Raw genomic sequence first — 16,635 nt, 5'->3', positions numbered from 1 at the left:
GGTCCAGCCTTCGCTCACTCATTTGTAGCAGGGTGGTTGACTTCTCGTGCAGGGGTGGCTGCAGCCCAGGCAGATGCGTCACCCAGCCTGGCACGGAGACTGGCCCGCGACCATAGAGAGGGAGCCGGCGGGGCGGGAGGCCGGAAGTGGTTGCTAGAGGGGCCGGGACCGAGCTGGGCGGAAGAGGAAGGAGCGGGCGGAGAGCCGTGAGGTGGCAGCGGCTGCGCCGGCGGAGCCTGCGCCTCAGTGGACACGGGGGTCTGTCTCCCCTTTCCGGGCCTGACTCCTCGCAGGGACGTCAAGGACTGCTGTCGAGAGCAGGAGATCGCCCCGCCTGTCTGTCTCCCACGTCCGCACCCCCAGCCGGGCTTGCGGAGCCGGCTACCCCGGGCTGGAGCCTGGCGCTCCCTGGTCCTTCCTCAGTCAGCACCGACCCTGGCTGCAAGGGCCTCCCTTTGCTGCTTGGCGACCCACCTTTACTCCTTGCCCGCCGACTCCGGCCGCCGCCTGGTTCCGCCGGGGCTTTCGTGCCAGCTGCCGGCTCTGGGAACTGGCCTCTCCCCTCCTCTCTCTGCTGCCCTCGGCGACGCGCCATCCGAACACCTCTTCCGCCCACCGCCCCCTAACGCTTGCTTTTCAGGCTCAACTCACAATCCTCCCGCTTTTCTGGACAGCGCCTTGACTTTGTAGATGCATTTTTGTTTTGAGACGAATAGCGAAAACTAGGCTTTTGACTTTCCAGTACTAGAATTCCTCTTTCTTTCACTGCTGGGAGATGTAGCAGGGGCTCTGAGCCACTGGCTGGCTGTCTAGGCAGTCAGCTGCACTTCCGTTTGCTTTATGTGGAATTCCGGCCCTGACCTCATTAACTTTAGCTTCGTGTGTGTGTGTGTGTGTGTGTGTGTGTGTGTGTACCTGGTAGACTCAGATCCTGAATAGCTCCCACACAGCAAGCATTACAATTAATTTGCTTCCTCTTTTCTCAAGAGGAAGGCAAGGCAAGACCAACTAACTACCCAGCAGCTGGGGTCCTGGGGGTGCCATGCAAAATGGCTCCGCTAGCCTTTGTGCTCATCTGAGAAGATCTCAGAGCTGAGTCATCCTAACTGTCTACCTCGTCTGACTGGGCCAAGCTCCTGTGCCCATTGCTCTTTGATCTTTCCAAACTTGGAGGTAAGGGTTGCTGGAGCCCTGATCCCTCATGTGCCCACCTTCAGCCGTCAGGTGAAGCACCTAAGGTAAAGGAGTGAGAAATGACCCTGAGCCAGACGTTCTTTTGAAAAGGCTAAAAGAGGCAGGTTCTTGTTCGGTGGCTGTTGCTTGCATGGATCATGTGTTGTTCTCTAAATCTTTGATCACCGGTTGCTGCCATGTCTAGACTTATGCCGAGTCTGCCGATGTGTGTAGTTCATTTGGGGTTAGATTTGGTAGGATTCAATGTTCTTTCTTTCCACTGGAAGACAGAACATCATCTCAGTTGTGAGTGACATGTGGTACTCATTGGGCCGAGGGTACACAGCAGCACCACAGTTGGAAGACCAGGCAGAGCAGTGAAAAGAAGACGGTCAAGTTTTCTGCTGGGCCTGGAAACGTCCATGCTTGACTCTGTTGCTGACCTCATTGACCCCAACTTCCCCAATCAAAACTCAAGGCCTACTGCTGGTCTGGCACTTTCAAGCCCTTTGTTCCTTGAGTACCGATACCCACATGGCAGGAATGACCACCATGCGCTTGAACTCCCTGCTGGCTCTCCTGCGACCAGCACTACCCCTCATCCTAGGGCTGTCCCTGGGATGCAGCCTGAGTCTTTTGCGGGTCTCCTGGGTCCAGGGTGAAGGGGAAGATCCCTGTGTAGAGATTTTAGAAGACCTGGGAAGGTCTCAGAACCTGGACTCAAGGATTCGACAGGACCACAGTGATGACTTCAAACCTCGAGTTGTCCCCTACTACAGGGATCCCAACAAGCCCTACAAGAAGGTGCTCAGGTGAGAGCTCTGTGTGTGCAGTTTTCAGACACCAGACCTCAGTTTGTCCTGCTTACTTGCCTCTGTGTATCCAATGGCAATCAGACTCTAACGTTCCTTGGCATAGTCCCTTGTCTTATTCTCCATGATGGTTTGTTCTCGTTCGCCGCTGCTCTTTCTTAGCTCTAAGAAAGTCTTAGCTATTGTTGTTAAATCCATGTTCATTGTGCTTGAACAAGGCACGAATTGCATCTGAGCCAGCTAACTTATCCTTAGACCCTCGAAGTATAGGCACAGAGTCCAGCTAGTCAGTAGATGCTAATTCCAGAAACTAACACTGACAAGGAGATTTTACCCTTCTCTTTTCTCAGGACAAGCTGGTTCCTAAAAATTAGGAAGTTGACCCCTGACATGCTGGTCTCTCCACAGGACCCGGTATATCCAGACCGAGCTGGGCTCTCGTGAGCGGTTGCTTGTGGCTGTCCTGACTTCCCGAGCCACGCTGTCCACTCTGGCTGTGGCTGTGAACCGCACAGTGGCCCACCACTTCCCTCGGTTACTCTACTTCACTGGGCAGCGAGGGGCCCGGGCTCCGGCAGGGATGCAGGTGGTATCTCATGGGGATGAGCGGCCAGCCTGGCTCATGTCGGAGACTCTGCGCCATCTGAACACATACTTTGGGGCCGACTATGACTGGTTCTTCATAATGCAGGATGACACGTATGTGCAGGCCCCCCGCCTGGCAGCCCTTGTCGGCCACCTTAGCATCAACCAGGACCTGTACCTGGGCCGTGCTGAGGAGTTCATTGGTGCTGGGGAGCAGGCCCAATACTGTCACGGTGGCTTTGGCTACCTGCTCTCACGGAGTCTGTTGCTCCGGTTGCGGCCACACCTTGATGGCTGTCGAGGAGACATTCTCAGTGCCCGCCCTGATGAGTGGCTCGGCCGCTGCCTCATTGACTCTCTGGGGATTGGCTGTGTCTCCCAGCACCAGGTAACAGCTCATTTAGATTCCCAACAAGTTAGTAGTGATGTAGTGACCCCTCTCCAGGAGGTTCAGCTGACTCCTTCCCACCAGTACCTTGGAAATCATTGCACCCTTCCCAACCACAGATCTGCTCATTGGAAGGCCCTTGTCACCTTTGGCAACCTTAGAACCAGGGACTACCAAAGGTAGCATCGTGTCCTTTGACTAAGAAAGAAATGTGCTTCTAATCACCTGCCCTCACCATCTGCCACCCCCAGCCCCAATCCACTCAAGAGCAGCTATGAAATATCTGGGCATTTCCTAGAAATGGCCACTCCCCTTGAGGAGTAAAGTCTTCATTTGTTTGCTAGCTCAGAAGCTGCCGTGCTTCTTGTACGAGAGAAGAGGGGATTAACCCAGATGGGGTCCACCCTCCTAAACCCAGACTCTTCAAAGTCTTTGCAGACGTGGGCCTTTCATTTTCTTGAGAAACAGTGGGGTTCTTTGGGGTAGAATGCCCTTACTTGCCTACTTGTTTTATCCTGTCTAAAATCCAAGTTGTGACAGGAGACACTGGGAGTCGGAGTGACTCCCCTACTCCACCATAGAGTAACGTCAACAGCAATGAGTGGCTAACTGGCCATGGGTGGTTAAGGGTGATTTGGGACAGGCCACCCTTGGCATGTAACACTGATGGGTGTCTGGTCCCTCCAGGGGCAGCAGTACCGCTCATTCGAACTGGCCAAAAACAGGGACCCTGAGAAGGAGGACAGCTTGGCTTTCCTGAGGGCTTTCGCAGTACACCCTGTCCCTGAGGGAGCTCTGATGTACCGGCTGCACCAGCGCTTCAGTGCTCTGGAGTTGGAGCAGGCTTACAATGAAATAGAACAGCTACAGGTGAGCTCAAGACCAGGTGGGCCAGAGGAATGACTTGGGAAGGTTGGGCTAGCCTCTATGGTGGATGGGTAGAAAGATGCTGATCGTACCCAGACTTCAAACGACAAGGAGAGTTGGGGTCAACTCCTAGAATGATGTGAACGCGGTTAAAGGTGAACTGTGTCAGGAGGCGCAGCACAATGTCGAGACAGTCATTTTAGCTCTTTTCCACCAGCAAGCAAAAGCCTAAAAGTCCCTGAACTTCCAGAATTTTCTTGAAAAAGCCAGAAGGTGAAAGTCTCGTTGAGTCTGAGGGTTGTCAGTCTACATGGAAGCAGGGTCTAACTATGAAGGGATAGAAAGTCTTAGGGCCTGGGAGAGAGACTGTGAGCTTTATTTCGGGGTACTCTTACGTTTGCAAAAGTGCAATTTTCATCTCTTACCTTCTCATAGTGATCATCTGAGGTGGATATGATTCATATTCCTTTCACACATTACAGATGAAGACTGTAACATGGAAAATCAGATGATGAGCCAAGGGGCACTTCTTTAAATGTTGCCAGGACAAAGCTTAGCCTTTTGGGTATCAAGTATAGTAGCATCCTGCATATGTCCAAGGAGTGAAAGCTGGATAGGGTCCTAAATCTGGTACCAACTGTCCATTCTCTTCCCAACTAGGCTCAGATCCGGAACCTGACAATGCTGACCCCTGAGGGGGAGGCGGGTCTAAGCTGGCCCGTTGGGCTCCCTGCCCCTTTTACACCACACTCTCGTTTTGAGGTGCTGGGCTGGGACTACTTCACCGAGCAGCACACCTTTTCCTGTGCAGATGGGGCTCCCAAGTGCCCACTGCAGGGGGCAAGCAGGGCGGACGTGGGTGATGCTGTGGAGACTGCCTTGGAGCAGCTGAACCGGCGCTATCAGCCCCGCCTCCGCTTCCAGAAACAGCGGCTCCTCAACGGCTACCGGCGCTTTGACCCAGCCCGGGGCATGGAGTACACCCTGGACCTGCTGCTGGAAGCAGTGACTCAGCGTGGGCACCGGCGGACTCTGGCCCGCAGGGTCAGCCTGCTGCGGCCACTGAGCCGTGTGGAGATCCTGCCCATGCCCTATGTCACTGAGGCCACCCGTGTGCAGCTAGTGCTGCCTCTCCTGGTGGCTGAAGCTGCTGCAGCCCCTGCTTTCCTGGAGGCCTTCGAAGCCAGTGTTTTGGAACCACGAGAACATGCTCTGCTCACCCTGTTGCTGGTCTATGGGCCCCGGGAAGGTGGCCGAGGGGCCCCTGACCCGTTTCTTGGGGTCAAGGCTGCAGTCACTGAGTTAGAGCGGCAGTACCCCGGGACAAGGCTGGCCTGGCTTGCTGTGCGAGCTGAGGTCCCGTCCCAGGTTCGGCTCATGGACGTGGTCTCTAAGAAGCACCCAGTGGACACCCTCTTCTTCCTCACCACTGTGTGGACCAGGCCTGTGCCTGAAGTCCTCAACCGCTGCCGCATGAATGCCATCTCAGGCTGGCAGGCTTTCTTTCCAGTGCATTTTCAGGAGTTCAACCCCACCCTGTCACCACCAAGGTCACCCTCGGGGCCCCTGGGCGCTGGCCCTGACCCTCAGTCCCCTCTTGGTGCTGACCCTTCCCGGGGAGCTCCTGTTGGGGGCAGATTTGATCGGCACGCTTCTGCTGAGGGCTGCTTCTACAACGCAGACTACCTGGCGGCCCGAGCACGGCTGGCTGGGGAACTGGCAGGCCAGGAAGAGGAGGAAGCCCTGGAGGGGCTGGAGGTGATGGATGTTTTCCTCCGGTTCTCAGGGCTCCACCTCTTTCGGGCCGTAGAGCCAGGGCTGGTGCAGAAATTTTCTGTGCGGGACTGTAGCCCCCGGCTCAGTGAGGAACTCTACCACCGCTGCCGCCTCAGCAACCTGGAGGGGCTGGCGGGGCGTGCCCAGCTCGCCATGGCTCTGTTTGAGCAGGAGCAGGCCAATAGCACTTAGCACACTGGACACGTCCTGTCCCTCCTTGGACTTCCTTGCCTTTTCTGCCTTTGGCCCCGGGTAGAGACAAAGACAGATGGACGATGGGGAGCTGGTTGCTGTATTTTTCTAATAAGAATATACTATTAAAGGTGTCTTCTGACAAACTCTTGTTAGGCCTATGGAAAATGGAGTAAGGGAAGGTTATGAGAAGTTTTCCAGAGGAACTGATAACTCACTTTCCCCCCCACCCCCAGTTTCCAATAATCACACAGCTATTATTAGACGAACAACCTTTAATCCAGTGCCCCAGCCTCACACAGGCGTCCGTGGAGTTGGGAACAGGCTCCAGCCCAGAAGGTCCGTAGTGGTGCTCGCTCCAAAGGGGCTCCTCCTAGGTGTTACGCACAACGAGTGACTGCTCCAGTTCCTGCCTGCGCTGCTGGATCTTTAGAGAAAGAGTAGGAGCAGCTTAAATGATCCCTGATGAATGAGCAAGACAACTCCAACTGCCCTTTGCCTGGGGACAGCTTCTGGGAGCAGGGAAGATCCTCACAGAGGAGGGAGGAAAAGCCACCATGGAGAGTGGCCAAGGATAAATGGCAACTCAGAGAAGGATGGTTTCTCCTGGAGCGGAGAAGAGGATCATCTGGAGCCTAAGGCACCCGCCCTACCTTGCAGTAGAAGTAGCGGCTGACTGCTTCTTGAGACCAGGGCTGATGGTAGAACTCAGCCCGGCGTTCCTCTTCAGGGTTGCCTGTTACATCTGTCATCACCTGGGAGGGAGCAGTGGGTATCAGCCCTAAAACAGAGTCACCCCCCTTTTCACCTGTATACAGCATTTACTGCCTTTCCAAATGTGCTTGTCTTCCACTCCAGTAATTCCCGGGTCTCTCTCTTCACCTTGAGGTCCCGGCTCTGGGAGCGGAGCAAGTCTTGGACATAGCCTTTGGGGTCCCTGGAGAAGCTTAGCATGAAGTCTCTCTGGATCTTGAGCTGGTTTATGGACTCGATCGTCTCATGGATCTACAGGTAGAAAGGTAGATACTATCAAGTTGCCCTTGGCCATGTGGGAGAAGCGGGTACAAGGACGAGGATGAGAAGTGGAGGGGACAGGGGATTTACCCCTGTTCATTTGAAGGGCAATCCCTCAGAGCTCCTGATTCTGCTAAAGTTGCAAGGAAGTGGGGTGGCGGTGGGCCGAAATCTACCTCAAATGAGATTAAACTCCAAGTAGCAATGGAAGGACCATTTGTCTCCTTCCTTACCCCACAGGCTCATGCCCAGTCTATGTTTATTAAAAAAAAAATTGTGTGTGTGTGTTTTAGGTGGAAGTTTACATAGCAAATCAGGTTCCTGTTGAACAATTTCTATGGTATTGTTCAGCCACATTGGTTCCATTTTTTAAAAAATCATTTTATTAGGGGCTCACACAACTCTTATCACAATCCATACATACATCAATTGTGTAAAGCGCATTTTTACATTTATTGCCCTCGTCATTCTCAAAACATTTCCTCTCCACTTAAGCCCCTGGCATTAGGTCCTCATTTTTCCCCTCCCTCCCGGCTCCCCCCTCCCTCATGAGCCCTTGATAGTTTATAAATTATTATTGGTTGCATTTTTGACGATGTGTCAGTATTCTCTTTCCCATTCTGATTTCATTTCCGTTACTATAGCTTTCCGGTTCTGCTTACTTTCTGATCTTTGTTTTAGGGTCTCATATCGTGTTTTTTCCCCCCAATTGTGAAAGTATTCTTTAAAAAAATTCTTTATTTTAGTTTGAAGGGCACAGTATTCATGAATGATATTTATTTTATGAGCTAACCTGTACTTAGTCTGTTCTGAGTCTGTACTTGGTCATTTGGGGGCCAATGCCTATGCCAGCCCTGGACTCTGGCCGCACCTTACTGTCTAGAGCACTGATCTCCTGCTGATTGGCCGTGGACAAGAGAAAGCTGCTCATCTGCCCCTTCAGCGGCTCCTCCACCTCCACATCGATGTCATAGCATGCCGTCTTCTTCTGGTCTGATGGGTCCACACTGCCAAGAAAGCACAGCCTTTGGTGTCCAGGATGCCCCACGTGGGTCCAAGACACAGGGCTGGGCCCATCCAGTGGGGAGGGATGGTCGGAGGGGCAGGATAAAGCAAGGATCATTCCCTTGTCTGAGGAGCAAGTTGGTGCCATCTCACCTGATGACATGGTTGATGACAATTGGGTCCGGGGGCAACAGCAGAGCTGTGAGGCGCTGGGGAATCTCAGAAAACTTGAGTCGAGGACAATCAAAAATCTGAAGCAGGAAAAGAAATCACTATTGTGCTCAAAGAAAGCCAGCCTCCAGTTCTAGATCCGTCCATTCAGGAAAGGTGCAAGCAGCTAGGATTACGTCTAATTCCTTGTTTTCTGTGGATGGGATGGGTGGGTGAGTGGGTGTGGTGAACAAGGAGGAGGGGCCATGTGTTGTGGTGGTTGGGAGCCTGGGCCATGGTCTGTGTGCCTCAGTACGTACGCTGCTCCCACCACTTCCTGTGTAACCTTGAGTAAGTTCCTGCTCTCTGGCCTGGGGCCACAGGTCTAACCTCACAACACTGTGGTGTGGATTGCCTGACACAGTACTTGGTTTACGGGGGACCACTCAGTAAACATCAGCTAGGTTCACGCCTTGGGCTTATCGGCTGCTGTGTTTACTTAGAAAAGCATAAAGAATGAGCGTCTCAACTTTGGTCGGATTTTTTGAAACTGCTTTCATGGTCATTTGGTCTTCTCAACTGCTCCTGGGTTAGATGAGAGCTCCTGGTCTCTTAGTCTCAAGACCATGAGCGTGTCCTCTTTCTAGAACTCAGGAGTCTGGCTGGGTAGAGGGGTGGTGTTACCTTATGAGAAGTCCTTCCCTGCTGGTAACTGCCTGCTCCCTGGGTTCGAGCTCAGGTTACCTGCTGGAAATACTTGTCCCCATTGATGTACTCCTTGTCATGGGAGTCCTGCAGCCTGTTGGTCTTCACATACTGCCAGAGGGCCTGGACGATGGCCGAGCGGCTCTGCGTGTGCAGTCCCAGCAGCCGGGCCAGGCGGGGGTCCAGCTTGAACTGGGGAGGCTGGGGAAGGGTGGCCATGAAAATGAGATAAAGGGGGCTGGGGAGAACTCGGGGCCAGGCAGCTTGGGGCTGAGAGATGTGTTGATGGGCTCCTTGGAAGCATGCTTCTGGAGGAGGATGATGTAGGAAGGAGAGTGGGGTCTCAGGATGCACGGCTCTGAGGCCTAGGCCCACCCTGTCTAAGAAGAAAGGGGGAGGATGGTGCTGGCTGTGCCCGGCACGAGTGGCTTCGTGGGTGGGCGGCGGCGGCAGCGGGCACAGACCTGGTAGTCCAGCATGAGGAGCAGGGTGCAGCGCACACTCAAGTCCCCCGGCCGCTTCACCTGGAAGCCGTCTGTCTCCTGGGTGGTGGGCGTCCGATGCCACTGTCCAGAAGATAAGAGTTGGGTCACAATGCAGGTCCATGTGAATTGGTGGCACCTGGGGCTCCAGAGTAGTACCTGATCCAAATCTGAGAGCCCCTCCGAGGAGGTGGGAATTGTGGCCTAGGTGTGTCTAGGTGTTGAGGCTGTGGGTGGGAGAGGGTGCTAGTCAAGGGCAGACGGGGGTCTTGGTCTTACCTCAACTAGGTGGTTGTCAGGGCCATAAAGGTCTTTGTCCAGCTCAATGACCAAACTCTTGAAGAAAGAAGAGAACTTCCGCTTCTGCTTGCTGGGCTGTGGGGCAGAACAAGGACCCCGGGGGCAGAAGGAGGTCACGTTGAGAGGGGAGAGCTGGTAAGGCAGGTAGCAGGATAGATGCACTCCTCTTTATTCACCCTGTGCCTAGGTCCCTCCCCCACTCAGACCCTAGCACAGACTTGGATTCTGTCTCTCAGCTCAGGCCCATACCCACCCCAGGACACCTGGAGAGACCTGGGCCAGGACGTACGTCATCCAGGAGTTTCCCCTCCACCCGAAGCTCCCAGGAAGCAATGCTGCCATCAGAATCCTCAGCATCGGGCTTCGCAGGGTTAAAAGTATTGGAGATATAAAGACGCAGCTTCCGCTTTTGCTGTGGAAATAGTGACAATTGTGTGATCCCACCCTAGGGCACCCTCCTCACCCACTGCTCAATTTGGGGAGCAGCATGTAAAGCCCTCTGCGTCCCCCCAGTAAAGCACCTTCATTGGCCTCTTCAGAGCTTCCTGGATGTCCACCCGCTTTCGCATGATGGTTTGATCCAGTTTCCTCTCAAATGCCAAGAGGTCCATGTATGCTTGGGACTCTGGGACCAACTCACGGATCTGGAGGATGAGGAGCCAGGCAGGGTGTCAGGGCTCTGCAAATGTCTCTAAGTGGCATGTGGGTGTGTCAGCCATGCCATTCAAGGACACCAAGGGAGGACAGTTGTCCAGTCCTGGGACATGCAACTATGGGTGTGAATAAGACCTCTCCCCAGGAGTCCATCTCCTCAGTGAGGCCCTCAACTTGTAAGAGAGAAAAATGGCTTCTCCCTCTAGGGAATCCGTGTGTTTTTATCACTAGGGGAGGAGACCACAACTGTGGGGCTCACCAAGAGGGAGGGTGAGGGCTGCCTCATCTCGCTATTGCCCTTGTGGAATACAGTGGCTTGGCTTGCCTTAGGTCCCCACAAAGTGGCTTCAGGCTCTGCAGTTCCTGAGACTGTTGTGGGTAACGGTGCTAGTGTCTACCCTGGTGTTTCCCCAGGCCCTATGCTGAGGTTGAGCCCTGCTAGCACTCTGGGCCTGGTGCCCCTGGGCAGCATGTGTTCCTGCTGCCAGCATCTGACCCCACCTCTTCTCCCCTCTTTGTTCCAGCTTTCAAGTCGCCCACTGAACTCTCACAGCTCCTCCGTTATTTCCCTCTGCCCCACCCCCTCCCTGAGGCTGAGGGAGTCTCATTTTTTAATTAGCTTTATACAAACAAAAAGTGCAAGTGACTGTGACCACTAAGCTTTGCTGCTTCTGACCAGAGGGGAAGGGAGGGCCGAACAGCAAAGGGTGGGGGGCGGGCTGGGGCTGTTAGGAAAGGCACTCACCCTTTGAGGGAGGATTTTGTCAGCCATCTTCCTCCTCTTGGCACTGTACATTTTTTAAAGAAAAAAACAGGTTACCATGGCGACAGATCTGGGAGTAACGAGGCCACCTGCTAAATTATCCCCGACATCTCCGCCCTCCTGGCTGGGGTTCCCCTTGTCTGCCCGCCTGCCTGAGCGGCTACAGTAGTAGTGTATGGAATTGGCATGAACCCCTCCCCCCTTGGGCCACGGAGGTGACCTATCCATCCTTTGGCTTGGGAGCCCTTGCTACACCACCACTTCCACAGAGCTCAGAAATTGAGACTCCCGAGGGTTTGGGGCTGGAGAGGCGCTGGCAAGACAGGAGCTGTGAAAGTGCAAGGGGAGATGGGGAGGAGAGGAGATGGGGTCTTTTCCCTCTTTTGCTAAGCAGGGCTGCATGTTCAGTTCCAGGGTGGCCCCAGCCCCTGAAGCATGTTGTGGTGATGTGAAACTAGTGAGAATTTTGAGCTCTGGGCTTGGAAGGGTATGCTGATGGGTGGGCAAACGGACGTCCCTGCCTTTGGACCACCTGGCAACATGGTAAGGGACATGCAACACCCATGGGGGATTCGGGGAGAGAGAAAGTGTGTGTGTGTGGTGTGTGTGTGTGTGTGTGTGCGTGCGCTTTCCTATTGCGGGTAGCTGGGGGCTAGAGAAATGGATCCTGCTGACTGGACCTTGGGGAGCAGCTGGCACGTGGGCTCTTGACCCATGAGTTGCTTCTGATTCTCAAAGACAGGATGAAAATGATTCAGATTTAGTATCTCCTTGGTGGAAAGGTAGACCTTCAGCTGGCAGGTTGGGGGTGAGGTGGGGTTGGGCGGCAGCCCTTCTCCCAGTGTCCCCACCAGCAAAAGCTTGTTAGGTCAGCTCCACCCTGCCCCCATGTGGTGCTCGCAGTGGCTGCTGCTGACGCCTCAGGGGCTGGGCAAGAGCTCATTCAACCTATGGTTTGTATGCAACAGATCCTCTGTGTGAAACCTGACACAGATAAAGCAGGGGACTACTGTTCAAATGGATGAATCACTGCAGAATAACCACGGGATTCCTATAAATGGTGAGCTTTCCACATGTAAAAACATTAATAAGATCAAATTCCTATTACACCTTTTATAGGCATCCATCTGTTGTGCAAAGCACAGCATGTGCGCTGTTTGGCTAGATAACAAACCCAGAGGAGGATCGTTCTCACTGGAGACCAGCAGTGACTTCTGAGGTGCCACCAGGGGACTTGGAGGGTAGATGATAGGCATTCTTTAGCTTTCTAGTGTGTACAGTCACCAGAGACTGGAGAGGATGGCAGGGCAGAGTGGGGCTCTTGGACCACCCAGCCAGAAGGCAGATTCTGGCTCTACCCCAGCCCCAACAATTCCAATTCAGAAGCTCTGGAGTGGGCATTATTAACAGTCAAGCCCTGGGCTTCGGAGCAAAGTGGATTGGAGAGCCACATTCTGAAAACAAAAACAAAACTCGAAATCCTAAAGCTTCTGCCCTCAGGCCTACTGCCAGCCCAGCCCAGCCCCCAGGCCAAAGCATCACCCAGAACCCGGTGTGGGCAGAGAACAGGAGCAAGTGACAGACGGGCAAGGGGAAACGGGGGAAGGGGTATTGGCTGCTAGCGGCTGTAGCCCGCCTTCACGGTGGGGAACACGAAGGAAGTGATCCAACCTCTGGGTTAGCATCCTGGGTGACCCCCTGCCAGTGAACCTTCTTTGGCCCCTGGGCCCCCGCCGCAGCCCCTCCCCTACTCACCTGCGGCTCCGAGAGGGTGCTGTGGACCCCGGCTGGCCCTGGCTCTGCGCCTGGCTCTGCCCGGGAGGGGGCGCTGCTCGCTTTCTGGCCGGTTCCATGCCCGCGGGGGCCAGGCCGGGGCGCACAGCGGGGCTGCCCATGTACGGGGAGCCTGGGGGGCCCATTGGCGCCCCCTGGTGGGGCATCCGCGCTCCAGACGGCATCCCGGGGCGCTGGGGGTGGGGGTAGAGCAGAAACAGGCGCTGCGTGAGGCTCGAGGCCCCTCCCAGAGACCACCCGCGGGCGTCCCAGTCCTGGAGAGGGCAGAGGCGCTAGGGCCGAGGTGGTTTTGCGTCTCACTGCAGGAAGCTAACGGATGCCAGGCAGAGGTGCAGGGCACCGCTGTGCCTCTGGGATGCGGGAGGGACCACAAAAATGAATATGAATAGTCCCTTTCAACCTTTTCAAAGCATTTTCATATCCACTGGCTCCTCTGTGAGACAGACCGAGCAGACTTTCTTCCCCACTTGACAGATGAGGCAACTAGGGCTCAAGGAGAAAAGCGACCTCGCCAAGGTCAGGAAGCTCATCCGGCAAAGGCCGGCGGGCCTGACGGATCCCCGTTTCCTGAGGGGGCTGGGGCTTTTGCCAGCGCTTCTGACTGCTACTCCCCCTCCCTAGCTGTCCTCTCCACGCTCATGCCCAGCTTGTGCAGCCCCTCTTCCATTGACCCCTCATCTCTCTGGGTACCTGCTCAGACCCCTCCAGCCCCCTGCCTTCAGACTGCCTCCCAGTCTCCCCACTAGGGTCCCAGTGAGTTTCCCGGACTTAACCTGCCCCCATAATCTGCTCCCAGAGGAAGGCTGGAGGCAAGGCAGGAGAAGCCTGCGCTGAAGTCAGACCTGCCAGGATTCTGCAATAGGAAGGAGCAGGGCTAGGGAGCCAGCAGCCCTAGGGTAGGTCAAAGGTGTCTCATCTCTGGTGGCCACTATCAGCAGGGGTGATCCCATCCTGACAGATCTCCTCCACCTCCCCAGTGAGGTCAGCAGGGTGCAGGGACTTGGAGCAGAATGGTGGTCAGCAATTGCTGAACGGTCAGATGGGATATACACAAGGTGCAAATATGTCAAATGGATGTTTCATGCGTGGGTTAGCCCCAATTGTCCAGATTCCAGAAGAGGGGGTGGGGGGAGGGGCAGTAGGAGTTTCAGGGGCAAAAACAGAGAGGATGTGTGGAATGGGGACTGGGGTGAAGAGATCGAGGAAAGAGAAAGGGGAGCAGGGACGTAGCATCCCCACTGCCCTGTTCCCATCTGAGCACCACAGCTTCATCCTGAGGAGCAACAGCTGCCAGTCAACACAAGGAGGAGCCCTGTTAGGGGCTGTGTCCCCTTCAGTTGCCAGCTGTTCCTCCTACCCCTTCAAACCCTAGCCCTAACCACCTCCTACCACAGCCAGGCAGCTGTCTCTGCCTATCTCTCCCAAGGTGAAACCTGCATGTCCATGTGTCTGCCTCCCCTGCTCCACCTGACCCTGTCACTCAACCCTTCCCAGTGACAGCTGACCATCCCCCCAGCCTGGAGGGGTTCCTAGGAGCTGTGGTGGCTGTGGAGCTCAAAGCCAAGCAAGAACTGAAGCTCTAAGTTGGCCATGTTAAACAACAAAACCCCTACATGTGTTACGTCTTTCCCTTTTCAAGGCACCTTTTAAAAGGGATGCCATCCCCTAAGCAGCAAGGTTAGTACTGACAATGTGGTTGCCCAACACCCTCTCCCTGGGAAACTGCCCCCAGAGGTCCCCCGCACTGGAGGACGGACCACCCCAGGGAAGCACTTCTTCCCATTTATCAAGGTTAGGTACGCTATGGGATACTGACGAGGCCTAAGAACGAGGCTTCCAGAGTTCCCAGGGATGGTGGCAGTCACCAGGGCCACTTCTACAAAAGCCAGGATTCTAGGGACTCTGGCCTCCTTCACTGACAAAGTGCCTTCCTTGGGACCACAAGCCCCATTCCACCACAGTAAACCCCACTGCTTCCTGTACTCCCAGCTCTCAACCCATCCGCCACCCCATTCTCCAACCCTGCTGTTTTCTTAGCCACCCCTCCCATTGCCATTGCCCCCCACGTGCTCATCCTCAGTCTCTGTCCTGCCCTGGACTCCCCACGTGCTCCCACGGCCTCCCTGGTACAGCACCAGGTTCCTGTGCCCCTGGGATCTGTAGGCCTGCCTTCACACCTTTGAGGCTTTGAAAACACCCGCTTGGGCCACAGCATCCCTCAGGGCCTTTCCTGGGGGCCTGTCCCTAGGGAGGGTCTCTTGCTGTCCCAGATGGCAAAGACCACCGTAAAGCCCCCAAACCTACTGCCAGGATGTGGATGCGGGGGTTTTCTTGCTCACAGTGCCCCAGGGTCACCTGCTCCGTGCTCCTGGGATAGTCAGTGGCACTGTCCCACTGATGGACAGACAGCCTGGCCAGCGCAGGCCAGCGCAGGCAATACCATGCCCTCTACCCTGCCCTCAGGGTGGGGGGAATACCTGGGTCCATAAGGAAAAGAAGCGAGGGTACCATGTTCCATAGATCAGGGGACCCCCCATTTGGGACAGTCCCCAAGTCCCAACCCCCCAGCCCGGACAAGATCCCACATAAACGCCTCTCCCCTTTCCCGCCCGCACTCCCATCCCCAGCCAGCCCACTGCCGACGTGTTCACGTGCCAGGGCGCAGGCACAGGCAGGGCAAGGGCTGGTGGGGCGCGGGCACGGGCCCCTCCTGGCCATCCCTCCATTCAGCCCGCGCCAGCTCGCGCGCCCTCCCCCGCTAACTTTACCCTACTCACCACCCCATGGACTAGAAACTCAAAAAGTTTGCTTTTCGTGGCTTTGCGCGCCCCTCCGGTAACTTCGTCCGCGGCCATCAGGGTGGGCTCCGCGGCGGAGCTCACTCACTCTCTCTTCCTCTTTCTTTCCCCTTTCTGCCTTTTTTTCCTCCAACTCTCCCTCCGAGTCCTGCTGGGCGCTCACACTTCTACTCGAGCCGGGCGGGGAGGGCCCCTTCAGGGCTGCCCTGACGGCCCACGGCCACGCCGCCCGCGCGCCGCCGCCGCTGCCGCATTCCTGCGCCGATAAGACAGAAATAGTCCGGGCGCCCGCGCGCTATTTACTCGGCCGCCGCGGGAGAGGCGGCCTGCAGCCCTCGCGGTGCAAACAGCGCAGATAAGCGGGAGCCTCGGAGCCCTCCTGCGGGGCCGGGCGGCTGGGCGGCCCAACGGGACTCGCTTCCGTGGAGAGTGGCCCTCTCGGGGAGGGACTGCCCCTCCAGTGCCAGGCAGGCAACAGCCCGGTCCAACTTTCCCTCTAGTGGCTCCTTCTGCATCTCCGAGGCCCTTTCCCCAGAGAACAGGCAGGCCAGGGCAGGAGCACATAATTGGTGGGAGTGGGGGTGGGATTTTGGGAGGTGGCCACTGTGCCTGAAGGAGGCCTGCCCTCTGGCATGGCGAGGGGGCGAGTGTGGGTGACTGTTAAGACGGGGGCCTTATGTCACTGCATGTGCCTATGGGCAAGGGGCCTGGTTGTGTGTGTGCGTGCACAGAGAGAGGCCTTCTCTGTGTGTCTCCTCGGTTCAGGAAAGCATGTGTGTGTGTGTGCGCGCGCGCGCGGACACGCACATGGGTCCTGCCTTTCAGCCCAGTGTGAGTCTATTTCTGGTGATGTGTCTTTGTCACTGTGTGAGAAAGGGAGGGCAGGAGGGGACGTATCTGGGAAAGAGGGGCATGGACGCAGGGCCCGTGAGAACAGGAAGAGAAAGTTCGAGGGAAGGCCGGCTGCTGGGGCGGGTACAAGGACAGGGCTCCCAGGCATGGCCTGAGTGTTGGGTGCTGAGTGGGGATCTGGAGGAACTGAAGCTGCTGGTGATGACCCCAAAGAAAGCAGGGGCTAGGGGTATGAGGGAGCCCCAGAAGGAGGAGTGTGGGGTGCAGGAAGGGCAGGAAGGGGCAAAACCCACACTCTGAGGCTGGAATCCCTGGCCCCACCCTT

General features: G+C 55.8%; 2 protein-coding genes across 3 annotated transcripts in view; one reads left to right on the top strand and one right to left on the bottom strand.

Moving 5' to 3' along the window:
• Nucleotides 1-259: 259 nt before the first annotated feature.
• Nucleotides 260-5,939, top strand: CHPF2 (chondroitin polymerizing factor 2). Its single transcript, XM_004702321.3, has 4 exons — nt 260-1,985; nt 2,394-2,958; nt 3,646-3,828; nt 4,486-5,939. Exons 1-4 carry the CDS (start codon nt 1,708-1,710, stop codon nt 5,791-5,793), a joined length of 2,334 nt encoding a protein of 777 aa, XP_004702378.1. The 5' UTR covers nt 260-1,707; the 3' UTR covers nt 5,794-5,939.
• A 111-nt stretch (nt 5,940-6,050) lies between these two features.
• Nucleotides 6,051-16,635, bottom strand: part of SMARCD3 (SWI/SNF related, matrix associated, actin dependent regulator of chromatin, subfamily d, member 3) — a 25,391-nt gene continuing 14,806 nt past the window's right edge. The window contains exons 1-13 of one of the 2 annotated variants that reach the window (XM_004702322.2): nt 15,438-15,631; nt 12,622-12,833; nt 10,849-10,891; nt 9,971-10,093; nt 9,739-9,861; nt 9,429-9,524; nt 9,132-9,233; nt 8,707-8,868; nt 7,966-8,063; nt 7,679-7,814; nt 6,676-6,798; nt 6,447-6,548; nt 6,051-6,220 (exon numbers count right to left, since the gene is read on the bottom strand). In XM_004702322.2, coding sequence (XP_004702379.1) covers nt 6,167-6,220; nt 6,447-6,548; nt 6,676-6,798; nt 7,679-7,814; nt 7,966-8,063; nt 8,707-8,868; nt 9,132-9,233; nt 9,429-9,524; nt 9,739-9,861; nt 9,971-10,093; nt 10,849-10,891; nt 12,622-12,833; nt 15,438-15,515 — 1,452 coding nt within the window. In that variant the 5' untranslated portion in view covers nt 15,516-15,631 and the 3' untranslated portion in view covers nt 6,051-6,166. Of the gene's footprint in view, nt 6,221-6,446; nt 6,549-6,675; nt 6,799-7,678; nt 7,815-7,965; nt 8,064-8,706; nt 8,869-9,131; nt 9,234-9,428; nt 9,525-9,738; nt 9,862-9,970; nt 10,094-10,848; nt 10,892-12,621; nt 12,834-15,437; nt 15,632-16,635 lie in introns of those variants that run through there. The other variant, XM_004702323.3, reaches the window with a different exon arrangement.

This window comes from Echinops telfairi, unplaced genomic scaffold, assembly GCF_000313985.2.
Source record: "Echinops telfairi isolate 266 unplaced genomic scaffold, ASM31398v2 ScPeMD7_31;HRSCAF=116, whole genome shotgun sequence".
Taxonomy (NCBI): Eukaryota; Metazoa; Chordata; class Mammalia; order Afrosoricida; family Tenrecidae; genus Echinops; species Echinops telfairi.
This window is presented reverse-complemented; position numbering and strand designations above follow the sequence as displayed.